Below are 24,101 nucleotides of genomic sequence, written 5' to 3'. Positions count from 1 at the left end.
CTTTGGGAGCATCATTTTTTTCTGCCATGACTTCAGTGAATGTCATTTCATGATGAAATTTTGTGAGCGCGCAAAAAAATTGTCAATATTTGCACCCCAAAAAATTCAGAATGTTTTTCTTTTTTGGATTTTACTGTTTACCCGAACTTATTTGAGCTCGGACTGAGGAACACTACGTCCCATATTGAAGTACATTTGGTGATTGTAAAAGTGGTAATACTTAGTTAAATTTTCCTCGCTGGGGACTAAAATATTGCTCGACTTTTTGTTATTTGCACCACCGGTGGTAAGAACAATAGTTAGATTGGCTCACTAAGGGTAAAAGTACTGCTCAACTTTTTTATTAGTTTATATACATTCCAGGCATCTGTAAATTTAGGAAAATACCCATCAGATAGTTACATACACATCCGACAAGATGGAAACAACAAAGCATGTACCCAGTCAAAACAAAGCAATTGATCGCGCGCGCGCGCGCACACACACACACACACACAAAAGGCAACCATGCACACATAGCCTGCATGCACGACGTAGCTAGCAGCAAAGCTCGACCAGATAGACCACCCACACGGCTGGATCCATCGGCATGTTGTACTATCCGTCTTGCTCGTTGGCGAGCATCCGGCGGTGGACCTTGTCGATGAACTCGGAGGCCTTCCAGTCGATGTCGCGCTCGGCGTACCAGTGCCGGGCGTAGTCGTCGTCGTCGCTCGGCCGCACCCTGTGATGATGGTACCTCTGCTGCGGTGGTGCCGCCGCATGCTGCTGTTGCCGCGTCGCCGCCGTGGCCTCTTCCTCCTCCTGTCTCTTGTTCTTGAACCCGAACAGGGACGCAAGCGCCGCCCTCTTCTTCCCACACCCCATCGCGCAAATCTCTCTTGCTCTAGCCTCTAGCTAAGCTTAGCTCCGTTGCGAAATGTGCAATGGTAGTTTGCTTGGTTGGCTGCACGGAGACATGGTGTGGGTGTGGCTATGTATTTATAGCGGCTGGACATGGCCCACCGCACGCGCGCATTCCCGCCTTGAGTGATTGATTCGTGTGGATGGTTAGGCGAGTGATTTGAATGATTAGAGGCGGTGCAGCCGCGGTTCTCCGTGGTGCTTTTTGACTGGCCACTCCTCGAGCCTCGACCAGGTCGTGTGACCCATTGCCATTTGTTTAGTTAATCCATGGTGATTAGTGTTGACAAGCAAGTGATCAGATGGACACTCGAGCAAGCAAACAGAACTCAAGCAGATGACAAAAGGTGGGAGCTGTTGACTTGGTCGATGATACCGTCTATCGATCTTGTAGAAGTGCATGTTCTAGCTAATGCAATCAAAAGACTGATCAGATGAAAAAGACTAGGCAACACATTATATGTTAATACTTCCTCGTCAGCCGGGTCTTGAACTCAAAACCTTTTAGCTTTGATACCATGTAGAAGTGCATGCTCTAACCAATGCAACCAAAAAACCGATCTGATGCAAGAGACTAGACAACATATTATATGTCAACAGATCTAATCGAAAGAACCGTGCATGCATGCATGCATATGCTCAGCTCAGTGGCACGTAACTGGTGACGCGCACAAAGGTGCACCTACAGGTTGCGATCAACACGTACGGCGTGCATGCATGCACGCACGCAAAGGCCGAGTTGGGCAGAGCAACCGGCCGTGAGCTGAAACAAAAACGAACAGAGCAATCGATACGGTCAGCGCTCTGAACTTGTCAAATCTATGGCGTTCTTGCACACTATCAACTGTACAGGAGTTGAATTGTTCAATCCGACGTGTACACATATATTTCAAATCCTACAAACAGCTTAAATGAGACGCCAATGCCTACAAACAGCTGGCTTAAATGAGATGCTGCAAGGACAAAAGGATTCCCGGGCAACATCTTGTCCAATCTTGAAATCGACAGTCAGTCGAGAAAACGCATCAAGCAAGTGCCATGTTTTTCGTAGTAGGATTCCGTTAGTTGTTGGCTGCATGATTGGATCTATCTACATGCATGACTGCGTCGCTACGCAGAATTTTCAAAAGGTGCACAAGACCTCGGTAGGTATTCACACCATTGAGCAAACTAACCCTTTTTTTTTTTGTGATTGAGCTAACTAACCTCGTGGATAGTACTCGTAGTAACACCAATCTTTTCTTTTTTGAGGGGTAGTAACACCAATCTACTACACAACAAATTAACTAACCAATCTATTAGTACTATCAAGCTCTGGGCAATTGCCAAGTCACCGTTTGGATTGGTAATGGGGACTGGACTGCGTTCATGAGTTGGCAGAAAGGAGCGAGATCATTCTGCAGTTTATTCAGTTCTATACGAATAAATACCTAACCTCACACGTTCCTCCTCGTTCCAGTCTTCCAGATGATCACTTAGGCCTTCCACTATGTGCCAGGTGCCCGGTGCACTAAAATATAGCAGATTGGGCATCGATGCCCTTACAAAAAAATTTGGCACCGGCCTCACATTGTGCGTTTGCAGCCCGTAGAAAAGCGGGACCCACACGTCCATAAAAAAATTGAGCAAGCCAACCTCTCCTCGATCCTTCGTGCGAGTTCCTCTCGTCCGCCTCTGTCCAGAAAAAATCCCCTTTCTCCTCCGACTAGATCCATCTCCATCGTCACCTCCTCGTCTCGATCCGGCGTAGATCTAGGCCAAATCGACACACATCTCCTACTCCAGGCAAGGTGTTCGTCCGCCCAAGGTCCGTGCAGAGCGGAGGCGCGAGAGGAGGAATCTGTCGAGGTTCTCCGAGGAGCCGCGGCTAGTGGAGGTGATGTGCGGCGGGGGACGAGCTCCATGGACGAGGAGGAGGAAGCAGGAGGCGAAGGCTGGCCAGCAGTATGTTGCGGCTAGCGGTGCCCGGACTGTTGGACGTGCGGCTACTGCGCTGCATCTACTACTTTCTACTACTGCGCTGCCTCTACTGGTCTCGAAGCAGCACAGGTGAGGATGCGTGATGTTCAGCCTGTGAAGCAAACAAAAATGTTTTACTGGATTCAGTTAAGACGTGCTATACTTGCATGTTCGGCCTATGAAGCTCTGTCTATTACGACGTGCTATACTTGCATGTAGTGTAGTACTAGTTAATAATGTCAGTGATGCTAATTTCCTGTTCTTAAAAGTTGAAGGTAGTGTTCAACATTGCATTTAGCAGCAAGAAATAATAAAATTTAGCAGCAAGAAATAATAATAAAATGTTCTCATTCCACAATCTGTAAACTAAATTACACCATTACAAAGGAGATGCTCGACTGGAAAACTAAAATAGAAAGCGATAGAAATTAATAAGATGAATACATGTAGAACTTATAAATGCTAATGTCCATTTCCTCCAAACTTTTGCCAAATATTCTCAACCAAATCAGCCTTGAGACGACGATGTGTGGATCGATCTCGAATGGCAGCATCTGTCTCAAGAACCAGATCAAACCCATCAAATGGTCCTTGTTCAGTTTCAAGATATGGTATTTGAGCGCCTTGTAGCAATTCATACTCACAGTCATATTTGTCATAGCACTTGTAGGTGTGCCTCTCATCTGCAACGATCATGTTATGCAATATAATGCAAGCATACATGATCTCAGCAAGCGCACACCTTTGCAACATACGCCCTGGATGACGAACTATAGCAAAACGAGCTTGCAAAACACCAAAAGCCCGCTCTACATCTTTCCTTGCTCCTTCTTGATGTGCTTTATATAACTTGTGCTTCTCACTTTGAGCCATAGGGATTGATTTCACAAATGTCGCCCATTTCGGATAAATGCCATCTACTAGGTAGTATCCCAAGTTATACTCATTATGATTGACTTCAAAGTGAACCTCTGGAGTTGTACCTTGCAGCACTTGAGTAAACAAAGTTGATTGGTCTAGGACATTGATATCATTACTTGATCCAGCGACCCCAAAAAATGCATGCCATATCCATAGGTCATGTGAGGCCACAGCTTCGAGCATGACTGTGGAAACTCCATGATCACCACGAGTGAACATTCCCTTCCAAGCCACTGGACAATTTCTCCATGTCCAGTGCATGCAATCAAGACTTCCCAACATGCCAGGAAAGCCACGAGCCTCCCCTACATGAAGTAAGCGTTGTATGTCTTCATTAGTGGGCCTTCTAAGATATTCTGGACCAAACTTCTCCATCACACCCTTGCAAAATGTGGTCATGCACTTGATGATTGTGGTTTCACCCATTCTCAAGTTATCATCAAACAAATCAGCAGGTGTCCCAAATGCTAGCACTCGCATAGCAGCAGTGCATTTCTGCAAGGGAGAAAAGCCAGGCTTGCCAAATGCATCACTCCTCTGAGTAAAGAATGGAGACCACTCGCCAAGAGTTTGGACAATGTGTAAAAATAAATGCTTCCTCATACGAAACCTACGCCTAAATTGCTTGTCTGTGTACAATGGATTTTCTGAGAAGTAGTCAGCCATCAGCCTATCCTCACCACCTTGCCTATCTCTATCAAGGTGTCTTCTAGGTAGTCGTCTGTGTTCATTGGACGTACCTATCTGTTGTGCTGCAATCTGAGCTCGAATTTCTGCTTCAATCTGGGCTTCAACTGGGTCATTCATGAAGTCCCAGAAAAAGTCACCCATGGCTTCGAAACTAATTGCTGCGTCAACATTGTCTTGTTGCTCTGCTTGTGGGTTCTCATCGGTGGACATCTCTTGAGTGGAAGGTGTGTTGTGTTTGGTCTTGGTGGGATGGAGCTGCTGCCTCTATTAATAGGGAATAGTTTCCAACGGCTAGTTTCCAACGGCTAGTTTCCAACAGCTATTTTTCCATCAAGTTAAATGCAGTGCATAGTAATTCATCAAATGATTTCATAGTAATTCAGAAAATGCTTACAACCAGTGATTACGTACTAATTCATAAAGTTCTAACAAACAACGATCACATGAAACTGCTTACATAGCACATCATTCACCTACAAGATACATCTAATCTTAACCGAACAGATCATTAGCTAAGAAATTTAGAACTTGTTCATGCCTTTTCTTTTGGGCATCATCATAAGCTGAAGTATCTTTGTGAAGAAGATCAAGGTATTTGCTCAGTTTGTCCACCTTTATCTTCTCCTTCTCAGTTTCAACTCTTTCTTTCTCAGCTTCTGCTTGAACTTTTGTGGCTTCTGTTTGAATAAGGGTGGCATCGGCCATTTAGACTTGCTTGATGACTTATGTTTATCTTTTGTGTCTTTTGAAGTGTTGCGTCCGGGGGGTCGTTGAAGTTCACCTTCCTCATCTATTGCCTGGGTTGGAGAACTATAAGCTCCTGATGCATTCAACTTGTTTCTTTTGTTCATCTCTTCAACTGAATAAGACCTTCTCCATTTAGCATCTTTCCTCACGTACTCCCACCAGTGCTCATATGGAAAGGGTCTTTTTGTCTTGGCAACACTCATGTATTTGGCACGTACCCTCTCCATAAGTTGCTTGTCATCGCTCCCACTAGGCCATGTACTTTTTCAACATTGTAGATACCATTGAACTTTGTAACCTTCTTTGTGGTCTTGGTCCAGTGGTTCTTGCATTGCCCAACTATTTTCTTCTGCTCTTTTGTTGCATATTTGTTGTACTCTGCTGCGACTTCCTTCCAATAGGTCTCTGCCCTTTTGGAGTTTCCATCAATCGGATCACATGAATTGTGCACCCAAGCTGCTATGAGAAGTTCATCCTCACGCTTACTCCAGTTCTTGCCTTTTCCTTTTTTCTGAATCTCATCAGGACTACTATCACTGCCATCTTGATTATTGACAGCCGGATCTTCATCCACTTGATATGCAGGTGACATGGGAGAACTAAATCCAACTGGACTATTCTCATCTCCTCTTGAACTAGTGCCTCTAGCAGATCCAAGAAAAGGTATGCATCCAGCAGGAGATGCTGGACTGCTACTTGAGCCTGCTCCAAATGCTCCTGGAGGGTACTGCCCCATGTTACCTTGGTAAGCAACACCATGGTAGCCTGGAGGTATGGATGGAACTTGCTGGTAACCTCCTTGAGCATATAAATTTGCATGGTGTGGGTGTTGATGCTGGAAACTGGGAATATAATGTGTGGGTGGATAATTCATATGTGGATGATGGGGATGGAAACTAATTGGGCTCTGTGGATTTTGCAGGTTGTTTGGGCTCTGTGCATCTGAAGGTGAGAAGGAGGAGTTCATCATGCTTGTGAAGCTTTGAGAAGATGAGTGCTCCATGTTTTGGGGGAGAGTTTTTCCAAGATCTTCTTGTGCTTCTATGAGCTTGTTCTGTACATTTTATAGACAGATTCTCCAAACGGGTAGATTTTTCTACAGCAGTGCAACGGTCATCTGGAAATTTGAGTGCTCTGGTTTGCTGTAAATTGAATGCTGTTTGGTATGGACTGAATGATGTTGCTCGGTGGTGGTTGGGTAGGAATGCTCCTGTATAGATGGCAGTTATACTTTAGTATATTTTATTGTAGTGCTTGAAGTGGGCACCGGAGCAGCTACTTGCTCCGGCTCCCTGGAATATTTTTATGGCACCGGCTGGGCTATGGAAGGCATCGGTGCCAAATGAGGGAAAACTGGTTTTGGCGCCTCTTTTAGCCCACATAGTGGAAGGCCTTACTAGCTAGAGTAGATAGATTATCAGCCTAGGTACACTTTGTTAACCCATGCATCGTTTGTTTCGTCCTGAGCTAATAAGCAAGTCCAACAACAAACACACATCGTTTGTTTCGTCCTGAGCTAATAAGCAAGTCCAACAAGAAACACACACGTAGGATGGAAACGGATATACACTACCGTAGCGAGTTCCGTACACGCTAGGTTTTTCTTCTATTTCCGATAAATCGGTAGGGGCACCATCTTTTCATTTAGACGAAATATATACTTCCTTCGTCCAGAAATACTTATCGCAAAAAAAATAAAAATTGATGTATCTACAACTAAAACTCATCTAAATACATCTATTTTTGTGACAAGTAATTTTGAACAGAGAAAGTATATGACAGAAGACACCTTATTAAGGTAATGCGAAAAAACCCGTGTAGGAGCTCAACCGTTCAGACGATGCCCACAACGTGGTGTAACCGTCAAAAGCATTGGCACACGCTACTTGATGCCTTCAAAAGCCATCATCAGAGCATCTACAATACACCTAATATAAGTTGCCAAACGCTCGCGGACAGTAACCAGGCATACTGCAAATTTCATCTCCAACAACCGTAGTATAGTAGCCATTTCCGATTAGCATTTTCATACAAAACCATGCAGTGCCATGATCTACGTAAACCACTACTGCCAACTAAACTACTCGTCGTCCTCGTTGAAGATGTTCACGAAGTTGGTGCCGGAACCGCCGGCCTCGTGGTCATTGGTGTCTAGGCACACGTCCGGTTCCTCGACCTCCTCCAAGTTGGCGAAGATCTTATCAATCTCCGCCATTCGCCGGCGGAGGAAGCAGCGGTTGGCCTCTAGCCTCGGCCTCCGACTCGAAGGACTCAAAGATGGCATACTGCTCCGCCGCCTCCTCCGTCTGGGCTAGCTCAAATTCCGCGATGGTGTTGGCCATGTCGAAGCCTGCAGGCATCGGATCTGCCTCCGCAGCCTCCTCCTCCTCCGCGTCCTCCTCCGCCAGCTCTGGCTCCTCCTCCATCATGGCAATGTCCTATTGATCCGGCTCCACCACCTCCTCCTTCTCTGGTTGCGGTGAATCCGGAGGCAGGTCAGCAGCAATCAGAGCATCGCGCCTGGCCAGGATCTCCTTCAGAAGCTGCAACCGGTGCTCTGGAGTTAGCATGGTGTAGGTGGTGATCCTCTGTCGGGCCATGGTTAGCGGCTATTAAGAGCGAATGGAAGGTGGCGGCGCGGAGGGGAGGCAGAGGGAAGGAATGGCAATGGGCTAGGGTAGGCCTGCCGCCGTCCGACTATCCTTAAATAGCCGGACCTGGTCCCTAGGGCGGTACGACCAAGCGGCGCCACACGGTGCCAAATGCGTCTGCATCGAGAACCGGAGGAGGCGCCCATCGGATCGACGGTTTCCGCGTGTGACCGAGTGAGCCCTTATGGTCGGTCCTACGTGGAAGTGTCGGTCAGTCTGGGCGTTTGGGCCGGATTTGCCAAATCCGGTTGGGTGACGATTGCACGTCCACGCAGACCACCCAGGCATTTGGCGCGGATACGGGGTGGGAGGGGGGGAGGGGCGGGTCCGGTTGTAGATGCTCTCATCACCTCAATGTGTGTTAAACGAGTGCCCGTGAAAATGGCCAATCCTATTTGCCACCTGCAGGCAGCAAATAGTGGATGCGACGCCCGCATGTTGGGCGATTTGGGTCGGCCCGGTTCTGATTTTCTTCTCTGTTATTGATTTTTCTTTCATTTTTTCTTCTGTTCTTTTTTCTTCTTCACTAGCAGTTGTATTTTTTCCTGTGTGTGGTTTTTTGTTTCGGCTTGCAATTTTCATTTTTTTCCCTTTTTATCCTTCAGGTTTGGTTTTTCTTCTGTTTTATTGGTTTTCACATTTTGCGGACTTTTGTTTTTTAGCTTTTGCAATATACAGTGAACATTATTTCTATTGTATATTTTTCCTAATATATGTTGAACGGTTTCAATATAGATACTATAGTTTCTTTTATTATATGGTGAATTGTTTTTAATACACAATGATTTTTTTATATGATGAACATTTTGTCATATACATTGAGCATTTTTGTAATATACATTGAACATTTTTTAATATTGAATGTTTTATAAATATATGATCAATATTATTTAATACACACTGAACTTTCTTTTTTATATTAGGTGAACCTTTTTTTAATATACACTAACTTTTTTATAAAACACATAGTGAATTTTTTTATAAAATATATTTTATTTTAAAATAGGGTTTTAAATGTCTAGCTCCTAAAACGATAGCAGATATCTTTGGTGAAAAACCAGAAAAAAAAAACCGCTCGCCGACATAATGGGTCTGCCCAGTCGTGTCTGGCTTCAGCCAAGGCTCCACTAAAATGAATCAATATGTTTTTTTTATTTTAAAGTAGGAAATCAGTAAATGAAATCTGAGAAATAAACAATCCATTCTTTATAAGTTGTATCATTTTTGTAAAATTCAAACTTTTCTAATTTTGAACAAACTTATAGAAAAAACTTTCAAAAAAACAAACTTATAGAAAAAATATTAAGATCTGCAATACCAAGCAGTATCATTAGATCCATCATGCAATATATTCCCGTATTTTATTTATTTATTATTGAACATCCAGATAGCTTCTAGAAACATGGCCAAAGATAGAAATTTTTAACTTTTGAAAATACACAATTAATGCACCTTATAAAAAGGCAGGGGGGGATGAACTATTCCTTGCCAAAAAAAAAGAAGGAATTAATAACCTGCCAAAAGACGTGCATGACCAAATACCTGGCGTTATAATTTCCTACCATTCAATGTACTCCTATATAACCCTGCTTTAAGTTTTGCCACACATGTCTATCTAAACCTCTCTCTATATAGACCACACCAAGTACCATTAGTCTCGGCGAAAACACAACCAAAGAGCAACAAAACTATTGCAACATCTACATGGAGAAGTGCACGAAACGCCTCCATGCATTAGCGCTCCTTCTTCTGTATGCTTCGCTACTCATGCACAAGGTAAGCAGTGCATGCTTTACATCTTTTTTTCTCATGTCCCTTCTTAATGTACTAAGGAAAACGAGTACTCCATATATCCCTAATGTGCATCATTATTTGTCTTAACAATTCCACAGGCAGTGGCACGGAGTCCGGTGACGCCGAGGCTTTTGCGTGCTACAAGCTTAATGTTTTCCCATCCTGCAATCCAAAGACAAGTCGATGCTACTGTTGTACAATGGATCAGTGCAAAACCCGCTATGGCACAATGGATGAGTGCCAAGCTCACTGTGTAGCTTCGCCTTTGGGTGTAAATGAGCCAGCGGCACCCTCCTCCTCCTCCTCCTATGTACTTCCATGAAAGTGAATGGAGTATTATGTTTGTTTCTTTGAGAAAAAGGTTGGAGCCCAGCTTTTTATAGAAATCTTTAATATGGTGTTCCACTGGGGATACCACTAGCTTTACAACCAAAGTAACCGAGATGAACAAATCGATGCAACACATGCTACAACTAGTACCCGTGGTTGAATACAACGAACCTAATAGGCCTACACCCTCATGCCCCAGCACGTCCCGCCCTTTAAAAAAAAAGAAACCATTTCGAAAAACTAACTTCGTGCGTACACCCTTGGCTCATTAGATCGATTGTTACCTAAAACCTGCCACTAAAGCACATCAAGATGAAAATTTGAAACTTCACCTCCCTCACAATGCTTGTTTCATGGACCGTCTGAAACGAGAGGAACGCACACATCTTTTATCACTAGAGCATGCCGCCGCCGATCCTACTCAAGAACATTCTTACCAAGGCTAGACTTTGGGTGACGACCGGAGCTAAGAAACTAGGGAACATTCTAGTACGTGAGTAGTTGCTAGGTGGCGTGTTATCGTGGGTTATAAACAATCAAAATCTATTTTCCTCTTAATTAATTGATGAGATAAATCGTTTGCCTCCTTTCGAAAAGAAAAAAAAATCTGCTTCACCGCATAGTTTACACTCCACTTCAATCGAGCACCCTTTGTTCATCTCTACTACTAGTAAAGGGGAGTTGGTCGTTGTACTTTCGACTCCGCCTCCACGGACGAGACTTGCCTGCTCCCCCGTCGTGTGCCCATCCGTGCTCCCGTCTACATGGCTTGATTTGATTGGAACAAAATAAGCCTCGGCCCCACCCCCTTAAAATCAAGGGGGGAGATGATTAGATTAGAAAGAAAAAAGAAAAAAGACAACCGTAGGATTAAGTGGGAGCACGGATGGGAGCACGAAGAGGGAGCAGGCAAGCCGGATCCCGCCTCCACCACTTCCCATGCCCCCTCACCACATCCTGCATTAACTCAATCAAATCAAATCAAATATTACCGAAATCTCAACTACTAAATCAAAATTTCTCTTGTATTCCCTTACCCACACCCAAATCAAATCAAATCTTACCAACACCTCACCTAAGTCAAAAACTTCCCTTCCCGGCCCCTACTCATACTCAAATAAAATCTTAACAAAATCTAGAATATAATGGGTGCAAGATCTATGTCGGACAATATTGATGTTGAACCACTAGAATATGCATGTCCCCTTTGCAACGCAGGGCCATTTAGCAATTAAGACTAGTTTTCATCTTTAACCTAAATAGGCATACTACATGTCGTCAATTACAGAAATCAACTACTGGAATGGACATATGCAGAACTTAAGCTCGGCTAAGACCTCAGGGTCAGTCCTCCTGGACACGCATATCATGAAGACAAATCCAAACTTGTCCTAGTATTTCGCATTCCATTCTGACAATTCCTGCAACAAACAGTTTGAAGAAACCAGCAGAATTGAGTACAGAAATCAGATCAGATCAATCATACCACAGATGCAAGGCACCGTATGACCTGCACGGTGGTATGACCTGCACGGTGGAATCAGTGGCTGTGGAAAGTACTCCCTCTGTAAACAAATATAAGAGTGTTTGGAACACTATTTTAGTGATCTAAACGCTCTTATATTTCTTTACGGAGGGAGTACAACTGAATGCTCCTCCTTGCTCCATCTGTAGTAATGAGTGATGGCCTGACGATGAAGTGATGAACTAACTGAGACCAACAGACGAAAGAAGAACTAATCAGCAGGAAACGGACTTGGAGACGACGCGCGGGAGGTGGTGCCGATGTGTGGGTGGGCGGCGAAGCCCTCCAGCCATCCAGTCACATCCACCTAGGTCTAATTTGTTCCTTCCCGGTCGCACACATGGCCAGCACGGAGCACACACACCATCCAGAGAGAGAGAGAGAGAGAGAGAGAGAGAGGGAGATGGACTCGCCTCGATCCGGTGCTGCAGGCCTCCATTCGTTGCTGATGTGTGCCCACGCTCCGTAGCCGCCGCAAGTCTCAAGAGGGGGGGGGAGGAAGAGCACGCTCGGTTTTCTGTCAGGTGAGGGAACCGCCCCGTTGTCCCCAGGCCTCCGCCGCCCGGTTCCCTCAAGCCGCCACCACATCTTCATATACGGACACCGCCAGGGAGAAGTCGGGCTCGTTAAGTACATCGGAGCGAGGGTGTGAAGGGGAACTGTTTTTATTTGAAGATTTCAAAGGTAAATTTTGTGGAGATATATAGATTCAAGGAAGATGAAGGAACCATCGTGATGGGCTTCTGAATATGGGTGACATCACTACTCCGGCCGGCCGCTCAAATGCCTCCTCAGTTAATCTTATAGGATCGTGTACGATAGTGGGAATTAACTATAAGTACATAGTGGATGGTGGCATGAGGTAGCGACGCGCTGGTGAAAAAACATCGGGGGAAATATGCCAGCAAGGGATGCTACTTGAGCGTGGAAAAGAAAAAATAACATAGAGATGAAGTGACGTTGGTGAAAATTGCTGAGGTGGCTAGATGATGATGTGGACGGGCTGCATGTTGAGAGAATTGTTAGTAGTGGGGATCAACTTCTTAAGAATGTAAGATGTAAGATTTGTGTCCATTAGACATGTGTGATAAATTAAAATCATATTTTATAACAAACTGAATGCTAGTTCTCCAGAAGTTTAGTTTCAAACACTATAATTTATATTCATTTAGAATTAGACTAAATCTCATAGGTCTAAGAAAAGTACGAGAAGACAAAATAGCATTTCCTTCCATACTTTTATGCGTATCACTCCACTCAATATCCTTAATTAAATATTGTAGATCATGTGTTTCTAATGTATATGCCTTCACACAGGTTTCTAGATTATACATTGTCTACCTTAATTAGGTGCAAATATAAGGAAAATTCTAGAGTATATGAGGTGATCCAGGTGATTTTTATCGAAATCATCCGTGTTTGATTTTTTTGTCGGTTCTTTCATTGTCAATTTATATTCAGTTTCAGATAGCGAAATAGGACATGCAAGGCAAACCGAAAAAAAAAAATCTGAGTTTAGCAGAATGTGGACATATAACACCAAACAAATCCTTGATCTAGCAGAATGTGCACAGATAATATAAGGTAAGAGTAGTAGTAGATGATTCAAATTTAAATTACCATTTATATATCAGGCCTCTTTTGGTTCATAGGATAGGATTATCATAGGAATAGGAATCTTATAGGAAATGAGATGACATGTATCTCAAATCCTATGAGTAAGAATAGGAAACAAGATGTCATTTGGTTGACACCAAAGGAATTTTTCCATTGAGTCTAGGCTTTTTTTTATTTTCCTATGAAATGTGGAGGATAGGAACCAATCCTATGTAGGAATAGAAATTCATTCCTATGAACCAAATGGCTCTAAAGGAAAAAATCCTATAAGAATCCTATCCTCTAGAATTCCTATGAAATTCCTCTAAACCAAAGGAGGCCTAATTAGATGATTCATTTTCCCGTTGCAGAACACCATCAGACCATCCAGTGTGGTTGGCACAGAACTTGGCAGCAAACAGGGTAGGAATGTCAGGATGGAAATCTTTGGAGGGATCGACTTCCCATGGCGGTGGCAAGCCATCTGTGATCGGACGATGACTGCAGGACAGAAGAGACTTGGTGTGCATATCGATGCTGATCACACACTCAATCTCCCTGCACAGTTGGGCCCTTCTCTTCCAATTGCGGTAGTAATCTCCCAGCAACAGGTAGAGGACGCCGGCCTCGTCGGACTTCAGGACTGGGTTCTGCGGCACCGCTTAGTTTGGTTTTAGGGTTACGTGGGGCATAGCCTCCACATATCTCGTGTGTATATATATATATATATATATATATATATATATATATATATATATATATATATATATATATATATATATAAGACCAAAATACAGAGTTAGATTACAATACGACAGGTATAAGACCGTTTCTAACACACCCCCTCAATCTGAACTACTACTACATACAAGGTTTAGATTAGACCGGAAACGTGCTAATATCTGTCGTGTGGCCGGTTTAGTAAATACATCAGCCAGTTGGTCATTAGTCGAGATAAACCTGACATCTAAAACACCAGAAGCAACACGCTCACGCACAAAGTGAAAATCTATCTCTATGTGCTTGGTTCTTGCGTGAAAGACTGGATTTGTCGTCAGGTATGTAGCCCCAAGATTATCACACCATAGAATGGCGGTACACTGCTTGAAGACCCCAAGCTCCTTGAGTAAGGTCTCCACCCAGATTGCTTCAGCTGCTCCATTAGCTAAAGCTTTATACTCTGCCTCCGTACTCGATCTAGAGACAGTTGGCTATTTCTTGGAACTCCATGAGACAAGATTTGATCCAACGAACACAGCAAAACCACTAGTGGAACAGCGGTCATCAATGCATCCAGCCCAATTAGCATCCGTGAAAATACTGACACCAGTGGAAGGAGATTTACGAATCCTCAATCCCATACTCAAAGTCCCTTTACATAATGTAATATACGCTTGACAGCTTCCCAATGATCATTAGTCGGTTGTGATAAATACTGGCAAACCTTATTGACTGCAAAGGACAGGTCAGGACGAGTGAGTGTTAAATACTGAAGTCCTCCAACAATGTTGCGATATCGAGTGGCATCCTCAACACCCAAGGGAGTGCTGACCTCATGAGCCAGATGCTCAGTGTCAGATAATGGTGTAGAGGTAGGCCTACAATTCTCCATACTCACACGATGAAGAAGATCAAGTGCATACTTGCGTTGAGTCAGCGTCATGCCCCCTGAATTGTAGGACGCTTCAAGACCCAAGAAATACTGGGGAGGACCAAGATCCTTGATGGGAAAACTGTCGAAGAGGGATCTCACCAGACGATCAACTGCAGCTGGAGTGGAGCCAGCAATGACAATATCATCAACATACACAAGCATGTATATATGGACGCCATGTGCAGCAAAGATGAATAGAGATGCGTCCGCCTTGGAAGAAACAAAACCAAGCTGAAAAAGTCGAGCACTGAGGCGAGCATACCAAGCACGTGGCGACTGTTTGAGACCATAAATAGCCCATTGCAACTTGCACACATGCGAAGGAAACCGAGCATCTTCAAAACCTGGTGGTTGCTGCATGTAAACATTCTCGAAAAGAAAGCCATGAAGAAACGCATTGCTAACATCAATTTGCATCAAACTCCATCCTCGGAAAACAGCAAGCGAAAGAACCAGACGAATAGTAGTCGGCTTTACCACGGGACTGAAAGTATCACCATAGTCAAGACCTTGTTGTTGAGTAAAACCACGAGCAACGAGGCGAGCCTTGTGCTTGTCAACAGACCCATTAGCGTGTTGCTTCGTCTTGAAAACCCATTTACTGCCAACAATGTTAACGCCAGGAGGTCGAGGAACCAAGACCCATGTGCCATTTTGACGAAGTGCTGCAAACTCAGCAGCCATAGCATCACGCCACGCCGGCTCACGGAGGGCATCACGTTGTGACACCGGTGTCGCAAAGAAGGCACGACGAAGAGGATTATACCGCACCGTCCCATCAGTAAATTCCTTCTCACGATGAGTAGCATAATGAGTACAAGTCACCATGGGATGAGGGTGCTCGATGGGCGGAGGCGTAGACGAGGATGGCGACGGTGCTGGACTTGGCGGCGGTGGCACAGGAGCCGGCGGAACTGGCTCATGGGCCGGCTCATGGGCCGACGAGGCACACGAGGAACCGGCCGCGGCACCAGGCGTTGGTGGTTCGTGGGCTGGCGAGACGCAGATGGAGCCAGCCGCGGCACCAGGCGGCACAGGCATAGCACGCGTGGGCGGGACCCCGCCTGGGAAGTAGGGCCACCATGCACGTCGATCTGCATGGCTGGTACGTCGATCGTGGCCGGGCGCGGAGCATCACTGGAGGGTGAAACCTGCACAGGAGAAACGCTGGCTAGGCCAGAGAGATTAGTAGCCAAGTAGGTTAAGTCATAATTACGCACATGAGCACTCGTAGCCGGTTCTGTGGATGGAAAAGAAATAGCCTCGTCAAGTGTAGACACATCGACATTGACACCGGGAGTAGCAAACGAAAAGACAGACTCGTCAAAGATAACATCACGCGAGATGTATATACGACCCGTAGATCGATCAAGACACTTGTACCCCTTATGCATAGGACTATATCCAAGAAAAACACACATCTTGGACCAAAATTCTAGTTTGTGTGAGTTATACTTCCGCAAACTAGGCCAACAAGAGCACCCGAGAGTACGAAGAAAGGAATAGTTGGGTGAAATTTTCAGAAGACGATGAATAGGAGTATATTGACCAAGCACGGGGGTGGGCATGCGGTTAATGAGGTAACACGCAGTCAGAAAAGCTTCATCCCAATAACGTAAAGGGAGAGACGAGTGAGTCAACAAAGCAAGACCAGTTTCAACCAAGTGATGGTGTTTGCGCTCGACAATGCCGTTCTGTTGGGAGGTGTGAGGGCAAGAGACTCGGTGAGAGATGCCCATACGAAGAAAATAACGGTGCAACTTATGGTATTCACCACCCCAATCAGATTGGACAGCTTTAAGCTTAGCATCCAAAAGGCGCTCAACATGTGCTTGAAAAGCATAGAACACCTGTTCAACATCAGACTTATGTTTTAGTAGATAGATCCAGCAAAAACGGGAGTAGTCGCCAATAAAACTCACATAATACTTGTACCCCCCCCCCAGAGGAAGCACGAGCAGGGCCCCAAACATTAGTATGAACTAATTCGAGAGGCATAGTAGACACACGAGCAGAAGCAGTATAAGATAGTTGACGACTTTTACCACATTGACAAGCATCACAAACTAAAGCAGAAGTATCTGAGGTTGAACATTCGAGATCATTATTCCTAACAATGGAGCTGATGACATTTTTGGACGGATGACCGAGATGCTGATGCCACTGAGATGAGGAGACACGGACGCTGGACGACGCTTGACGCTTGGACAGATGCGAGGCTCGTCCGAGTGGAAGAGGGTAGAGCCCTCCTTTGCTTCTACCTTGAAGAAGAATTCTCTTGGTGGCTTTGTCCTTAACAAGGAAAAAATATTTATGAAATTCAATGAAGATACGATTATCCGACACAAGACGATAGACTGATAGAAGATGTTGGCAAATATTTGGAACATGTAAAATATTGTTAAGGCGAAGAGAAGAACCGGCTAAAGTCGAGTGCCTAATATGCGAAATAGACAAACCTGAGCCGTTGGCCACCTGAACCTGATCATGGCTGCTGTAGCGTTCCCGGAACTGGAGACACTCCAGGTCACTAGTCAGGTGATCCGTGGTGCCGGAGTCCAGAACCCAATGCGTGGAGTTGTTGGAGGAGGCCGATGCATTATATGTCGAGCGGCCATTTCCGCTGGAATAGTCTGAATCGAAGCTCTTCTTGCAGGTATCGGCTTCGTGACCCCAATTCTTGCAAATCTAGCACCTCGGGCGCCAGCGACGATCGTCGTTGCGGTCGTTGCCGCCTCCTCCACCGCCATTGTTACGATGTTTGTCTTGGTCGCCGTGCTGGTAGCCCTGCCCCTGTTGCTGCAGGTAGCCTCCAGTGGGGCGAACATCGGCGGCGCGACCAGCGTCAGGTGCGCGAGGACGGTCGATGGGGGCGGGAGCACCAGACCGTGCCCCGGCGTTGGCCGACGAGGTCCACTCCTCATCGTCGGCCTGTTGCGACAACTGCAACGCTTCATAGTTGAGAACCATGGAGTAGAACTCAGCCAGCATGACCGGGGTGACCACGACGCTGAGTGAAGCCGCAATCGGGTTGAAGGCCTTGCCCAATCCGGTGAGCATGTAGTCAATGATCTCGTCATCAGCGAGGGGGGATCCAGCGGAGGCCATGGCATCGGCAAAAGCCTTCACCTTGTGCATGTACTCGCTGGCGGTCATGGCGTTCTTCTTCAGCGACTGAATCTGTCGCCGGATGTGCTGAACCCCGGCACGGTTATTGAAAGTGCGTTATATCGACTAGAGGGGGGGTGAATAGGCGATTTTTATGAAAGTCTTCAAAACGTGGAAGTTTCGAAGACAAACGATAGAAATAAACCTATTACCATGCAGTGGAAGGTAGACTACACTAGGCAAACCATAGTCAAGTATTCAATGAAGTGAAAGCACAATGACTAATAGCAGCTAGGTAGTAAGGATCAGGTAGGAAGATATTAAGAAGCCAATCAGAACAAGCAGTCACTCAGTGAAGACAAAAGATAGTGCAATCATACGATGTCTTCACAAGGACCAACAGTAAGTAAAGGGAAGGAAAGGATGAAACCAGTGACTCGTTGAAGATAATGATTTGTTGGACCAGTTCCAGTTGCTGTGACAACTGTACGTCTGGTTAGGGCGGCTAGGTATTTAAACCTGAGGACACACAGTCCCGGACACCCAGTCCTGAACACGCAGCTCAGGACACCCAGTCCTCACCGTATTCCCCTTGAGCTAAGGTCACACAGAGCTCGCCCAATCACTCTGTAAGTCTTCAAGGTAGACTCCCAAACCTTCACAGACTTCGTTCATCGGCAATCCACAATGACTCTTGGATGCTCAGAACGTGACGCCTAACCGGCTGGAGGATTCACAGTCCTCAAGTGTAATATGTCTTCAGATCACACAGACAGGAAGACTTAAGTGATGCCTAACACTCTTTGGCTCTGGGTGGTTAGGGCTTTATCCTCGCAAGGAATTCTCTCTCAAAGACTTCAAGGTGGGTTGCTGTCACACGACAAAAGCCGTACTTTAACTCTGAGCAGCCAACCGTTTATGGTTGTAGGGGGTGGGCTATTTATAGCCACTAGGCAACCTTTCGTGGTTCTAAGCCTGACAGTAGAGTGGGGGTAGGTATGGAGAGGCAAGGTCCTAGCTATGGAGAGGTTGTAAACACCAGGGATGTACGAGTTCAGGCCCTTCTCGGAGGAAGTAACAGCCCTACGTCTCGGAGCCCGGAGGCGGTCGAGTGGATTATGAGTATATGAGTTACAAGGTGCTGAACCCTTCTGCCTGTGGAGGGGGGTGGCTTATATAGAGTGCGCCAGGACCCCAGCCAGCCCATGTAGGAGAGGGTTTAAGGTGAGTTAAGTCTGGGGCGTTACTGGTAACGCCCCACATAAAGTGCCTTTACTATAATAAAGTCTACTTGATTACAGGCCGTTGCAGTGCAGAGTGCCTCTTGACCTTCTGGTGGTCGAGTGAGTCTTTGTGGTCGAGTCCTTCAAGACAGTCGAGTGTGTCCCTCGTTGGTCGACTGGAAGGCGACTTCTTCTAAGGGTGTCCTTGGGTAAGGTACTTAGATCAGGTCCATGACCCTACCCTAGGTACATAACCCCATCATTAGCCCCCGAATGGATTGAGGCTTCGAGTGAGGAAGGAGTTGATGTCGTTTCCGATTAACCTTTGCTCTCTGGTCGTGCGTTGTCTTGGACCAAAGAATCTCTTCGTCGACAGTGAGCAACTTGTCTTCAGTCGACTCGATCCATTCTATTCTTGCGTCGAGTGATCTTTCGGGCTTCGACGATCACCGAGCGACGGATCGCTGGAAACCCCGTGTCTGACAGACTGATCTGCTGTTCGCGGATTCCGCGGGATGCGAAATTTGGGGATGCGCGCGAAGTGGAGCGGACCGCGGCGTTCGGATGGGACGGGACATAGACGCCTCGATCTCCGCGCCGCTTTTTTCGCCACGTATCCCGTCTGCATAACTGTTCCTGATATGATTAGATCGACCGGGCCCACCTGTCATCCACTCGGAAGGGACCTTATAAATGCGCCCGGCGAGGATTTCTGTGCTGCGCCTCAGCATTCTCTCTCTCTCTCTGCTTCCTTCTTCCCCGCCCAGCGTGCTCGCTCTCGCCCCCGCACCACTTCCCTTCGCGCATCTCGTCGGCAACCATGGCCAAGGAGAAGACGGCGGCGCTGGAGCGTGCGAAGAAGGCGTCGGCGTCGGAGAAGGCAAAGGGGAGATCCACCAGCCGCGGCGGGTCCTCGTCCAGATCCCGCCTGCCGAAGGGCTGGGTCCAAGGAGACTGGATCCAGTCGACCATCACCGAGAATGACCTCCTCGACATGGCCAACGAGGGCTTGATCCCTCATGGAGCTGCGAGGCTTCCGGGGAAGGAGTGGCAGCCCCAGCCAGAAGAGGGTGAGTGTGTGCTCTTAGCCACCCATGTTGATCGTGGATTTTCCTTGCCGCCGAGTGTTTTCTTCCGTGGCTTCTTGAATTTCTTTGGAGCGCAGCTCCACCACTTTACCCCAAACTCTATTGCCTATCTTGCCGCGTTCGTGTCCATGTGTGAGGGTTTCCTGGGCTGTCGACCGCACTGGGGTTTGTTCAAGCATATATTCACGTGTCGATCTCAGACCGTGAAGAAGGCGAGCCCAGGTGATGAGAGAACCCGAGTCGTCCAAATGTGTGGGGGTCTGGGGATCCAGGTGAGGAATAAGAGCACCTTCCCGCCCATGACCTTTCCTGAGTCCGTCAGAGGCTGGCAGTCGACTTGGTTCTACTGCCAGGTCCAGTCGACGCCAGGGCAGTCGAGTGGACTCCCTCCGTTTACCATGGACCGAGTGAACAAGCCCTCCCCTCTGAAGCTGATTCCGGAGGAGAAAGCCGACGTGAAGATGTTGATGGAGCGCGTGGTGCAGTTGGTTCGGGAGGGAGTGACGGGCATGGACCTCCTGGAGGTCTTCCTCAGGCGTCGCATCCAGCCCCTTCAGTTCCGGAGCCACTGCATGTGGTTGTACCGTGGGACCGAAGACGAGACTAGAGTCCATCCAGAAGCAGTCGACGACGTCACTCTGGAAAGATGGATGGTAGCCGTTACCGGAAACAAGGATAACCCACGCGGAGCCAGAAGGATTCCTCCACTCGACCACAACAGCGATCCAAACAAGGTACACTTGCCCTGCTCTCCACTGCGCTCTTGTCGCATTCATTTCTGTTTACCCTGCCGACTGGTCGACTGATCCTTGTCTGGACATCTGCTAGGCCCTCACCGAGCTGTACTCGATGCCCAATGGGGCACAAGCTTCGACTGAGGAGGGCGAGGCGAGCGGGGGCGAGAGCCAGGAAGAGGAGGAATGGGACTCGGATGTTGCAGAGGATGATGACGACGATGATGATGATGACGGTGACGAAGATGACGTCGAGGACGAGGAAGAAGAGGAGGAGGAGGTCGTACCACCGCGCTCAGAAAGGCGGTCGAAGCTTGTCCACGACCCTTCGACTGAACGTGGCAAGGGGGTTGCGACCGCTGTTCAGTCGACCAAGCGCCCTCGGACCACCTCTCCGGTGCCGACTGAAAAGGCGCTGAAGTAGCCCAGGGCGGCCCCGTCGAAGACGATCAAGCTCCTACCGAAGATGAAGGTGTCCATCCCCACCATATCAGGGTAATCGTGCTGCTTGAATCTTCTTATTTTGTGTGGACTTTGTCTCTGGTCGACGCTGAAGTTAGTCGACTGACCCTTTGGAGTTGCAGTGCTGCTACTTCTGAAACCTCAGCCCGGGCTGATGACCACGAGATGGAGGACGCAGCAACTTCGAACCCAGGTACTGTATTCTTAACGCCGTTCTTAGTCGACTGACTCGCGATCTCTGATCTTGATGTCGACTGACTCGTGATCTCTGATCCTGATTCTTCTCCGTAGCTCCACCCAATACTGTTATCAATCTCCTTGATGATGATGAGGATGAAGAGCCGCTGAAGCGCAGGAGGAGTCGGAAAGCGTCCGCCAGTAAGGTGCCTCAGGATGTGACGGTGCCTGAGGTTCTGACTGTGGAGGAAGAGAACACCACTCGACACACGGTGTCCTTCGCAGATCCATTGACGAGTGCTCAGCAGCCCTCCCTCTTCACGACGCACCACGTCCCAGAGGACCAAGCTGGCGCAGCGAAGGAGGCGATACGCCAGGCGGGAATCATGATGGAGCAGCTGAAGACCATCCGGGATGCGAGCCAGGCGGCTTATGACGCCAGTTCTGCCCTCCAAAGCAATGTCCAGGTCAGTCGACCACTGTTTGTTCTGTTGGATATGCTACCAAAAACTTTTCCTTTCCGGAATTTATAGTAGTCACCCACTGGGTGTGTCGAATAAACTCCGAGTTAGCGGAGGCACGCTGAGTGCACCCGCTGGGTGTAGTCCCCAAGGCTAAGGTCGACTGCTGGCAGTCGGCCTTAGGCTTTATGATGTCAATTTTTCTGTCAGTCGACTATGTCGACTGGATTTCACAAACCGGTGGGGGCACGCTGAGTGCACCCACTGGGTGTAGTCCCCGAGACTGTGGTCGACTGCTTGCAGTTGATCACAGTCTTAAAGAATACATCTCGTTTTTTTTTGAGGTCGACTGGTCGACTTTGTCTTCAACAGGATTAGTGGGGGCACGCTGAGTGCACTCACTGGGTGTAGTCCCCGAGACTACGGTCGAATGCTTGTATTCGGCTGTAGTCTTAGAAGCGTGTGTTTTTTCCTTTTTCACTCGGAAGTGAATTATATTTGACATTTAGCCGATTGGTTCTTCGCAGAACTCCTGTGATCTTGTGGCTCGCTACTCTGAGCTGGAAAACAAGCACACTCAACTCGAGCTGAGCTTGAAGCTGGTTCAAGAGAAGCTGACGAAGGCAAAGGAGGAGACCGAAGGTATGTTTGGTGAGACCTTGACGACTGCTTTTCCCCTTGCTTGTTTGAAAATCTGACCTTGCTGTAACTTGCAGGTAAGGTAAGGGAGGCCCAACAGAAGAAAGACCTCGAACTCGCTGAGAAGATCAAGCTTGCTGACGAGAAGTTAGCTTCAGTCACCAAGCTTGAACAAGACAATACCAATCTGAAGGCTGCTCTTGGGATCGCCAACAAGGAAATCAGTCGACTAAAAACTGATAAAGCTGCTCTGACCGACCAAGTCAGCAAATTGACTGGGAAGAAAACTGATCTGGAGGCCTTCCTGAGTAGTCTTGCCAAGAAGCTGTTTCTTATGCTTGAAGGTAAACCTCTATGCTTGGCAAACATTTTCAATTGTGGCTTTTCCATTCGACCATCCCCTTGACTTAGTGATCATCCTTGAAGAAACTAGTCGGCTGGAGCCAAACCTCGACCCCATCAATTCTCCGGTGAACGACGAAGTTGCCATGGATGTTTTCCGACTGGAGTCTCGTGTCGCAGCTGTCGTGGACTATCTCGCAAGGCTGAAGGCCGCCACATCTCGCATCGACTCGATGCTCTGGCCTGAGGAGACACTTCAAAATGACCTTGAGTCGCTGATGGCCCGGTTGAACACGATCCCTGGTCGAGTGCAGGAATGGAAGAAGTCCTCGGCTCGGTGTGGTGCAGATGTTGCTCTGTGTCTGGCCCGAGTCCACTGTAAAGATGCGCGAGAAGAGAAGGTGGCGGCCCTTCGGGTGGCCAATACCAAGAAGCACGACTTCAGGTCCTTTATGGAAACTTTCCTTGCAGCTGCCACTCGGATCGCCGACGGAATTGATCTTGATGAATTCGTTGCACCTTCCAGCCCTCCACAGGAGGGGTAAAAAACTTCTTCTGGCTCGACGCTTTAAATTTGCCTCGGTATGCCGAGTGGAATTGTAACCGATAAACCTTAACAGGCTTAACGCCTGAGCACTTTCGGTTCCTTTAGATATCGATTCGAACTTGAATTTAGAGCTTGAATACAATTGCCTTTGGCTCGAAATGTCTTTTGCAGGTCCAAAGCAAGGCGCCTTTACTGCAATCGACTTATTCTTTAGTCCGCTTAGGCGAGCACTGGGCTGCAGCTAAGCCCCCGAGTGAGAGGTTTACTCTTCACTCGGCAGGATTTTTATAACTTAGGCGAGCATAGGGCTGCAGCTAAGCCTCCGAGTGAAAGTCTGGCTTACCACTCGGTAGGATTTTGATAACTTAGGCGAGTGCTTGGACTGCAGCTAAGCCCCCGAGTGAGAGGGTTGCTCTTCACTCGGTAGGATTTTTATAACTTAGGCGAGTGCTTGGACTGCAGCTAAGCCCCCGAGTGAGAGGTTTGCTCTTCACTCGGTAGGATTTTGATAACTTAGGCGAGTGCTTGGACTGCAGCTAAGCCCCCGAGT

The 24,101-nt window shown here is 47.2% G+C and overlaps 1 protein-coding gene, 1 long non-coding RNA gene and 1 pseudogene across 2 annotated transcripts; 1 reads left to right on the top strand and 2 right to left on the bottom strand.

Annotated features, from left to right (window-relative positions):
- Positions 1–313: 313 nt before the first annotated feature.
- Positions 314–919, bottom strand: LOC119298270. Its single transcript, XM_037575734.1, has one exon. The coding sequence runs from the start codon at positions 865–867 to the stop codon at positions 598–600; it is 270 nt and encodes an 89-aa protein (XP_037431631.1). The 5' UTR covers positions 868–919; the 3' UTR covers positions 314–597.
- A 1,965-nt stretch (positions 920–2,884) lies between these two features.
- On the top strand, positions 2,885–6,359 carry LOC119298269. The gene is made up of 3 exons (XR_005145831.1): positions 2,885–2,952; positions 5,806–6,010; positions 6,143–6,359. It is a non-coding gene; the product is annotated as an uncharacterized LOC119298269 (long non-coding RNA).
- A 7,098-nt stretch (positions 6,360–13,457) lies between these two features.
- The window catches only part of LOC119300310, a 45,270-nt pseudogene continuing 34,626 nt past the window's right edge, over positions 13,458–24,101 (bottom strand).

Source organism: Triticum dicoccoides, chromosome 5A (assembly GCF_002162155.2).
Source record: "Triticum dicoccoides isolate Atlit2015 ecotype Zavitan chromosome 5A, WEW_v2.0, whole genome shotgun sequence".
Taxonomy (NCBI): Eukaryota; Viridiplantae; Streptophyta; class Magnoliopsida; order Poales; family Poaceae; genus Triticum; species Triticum dicoccoides.
The sequence above is the reverse complement of the archived record's forward strand: the minus strand, read 5'-3'. Positions and strand labels throughout refer to the sequence as shown.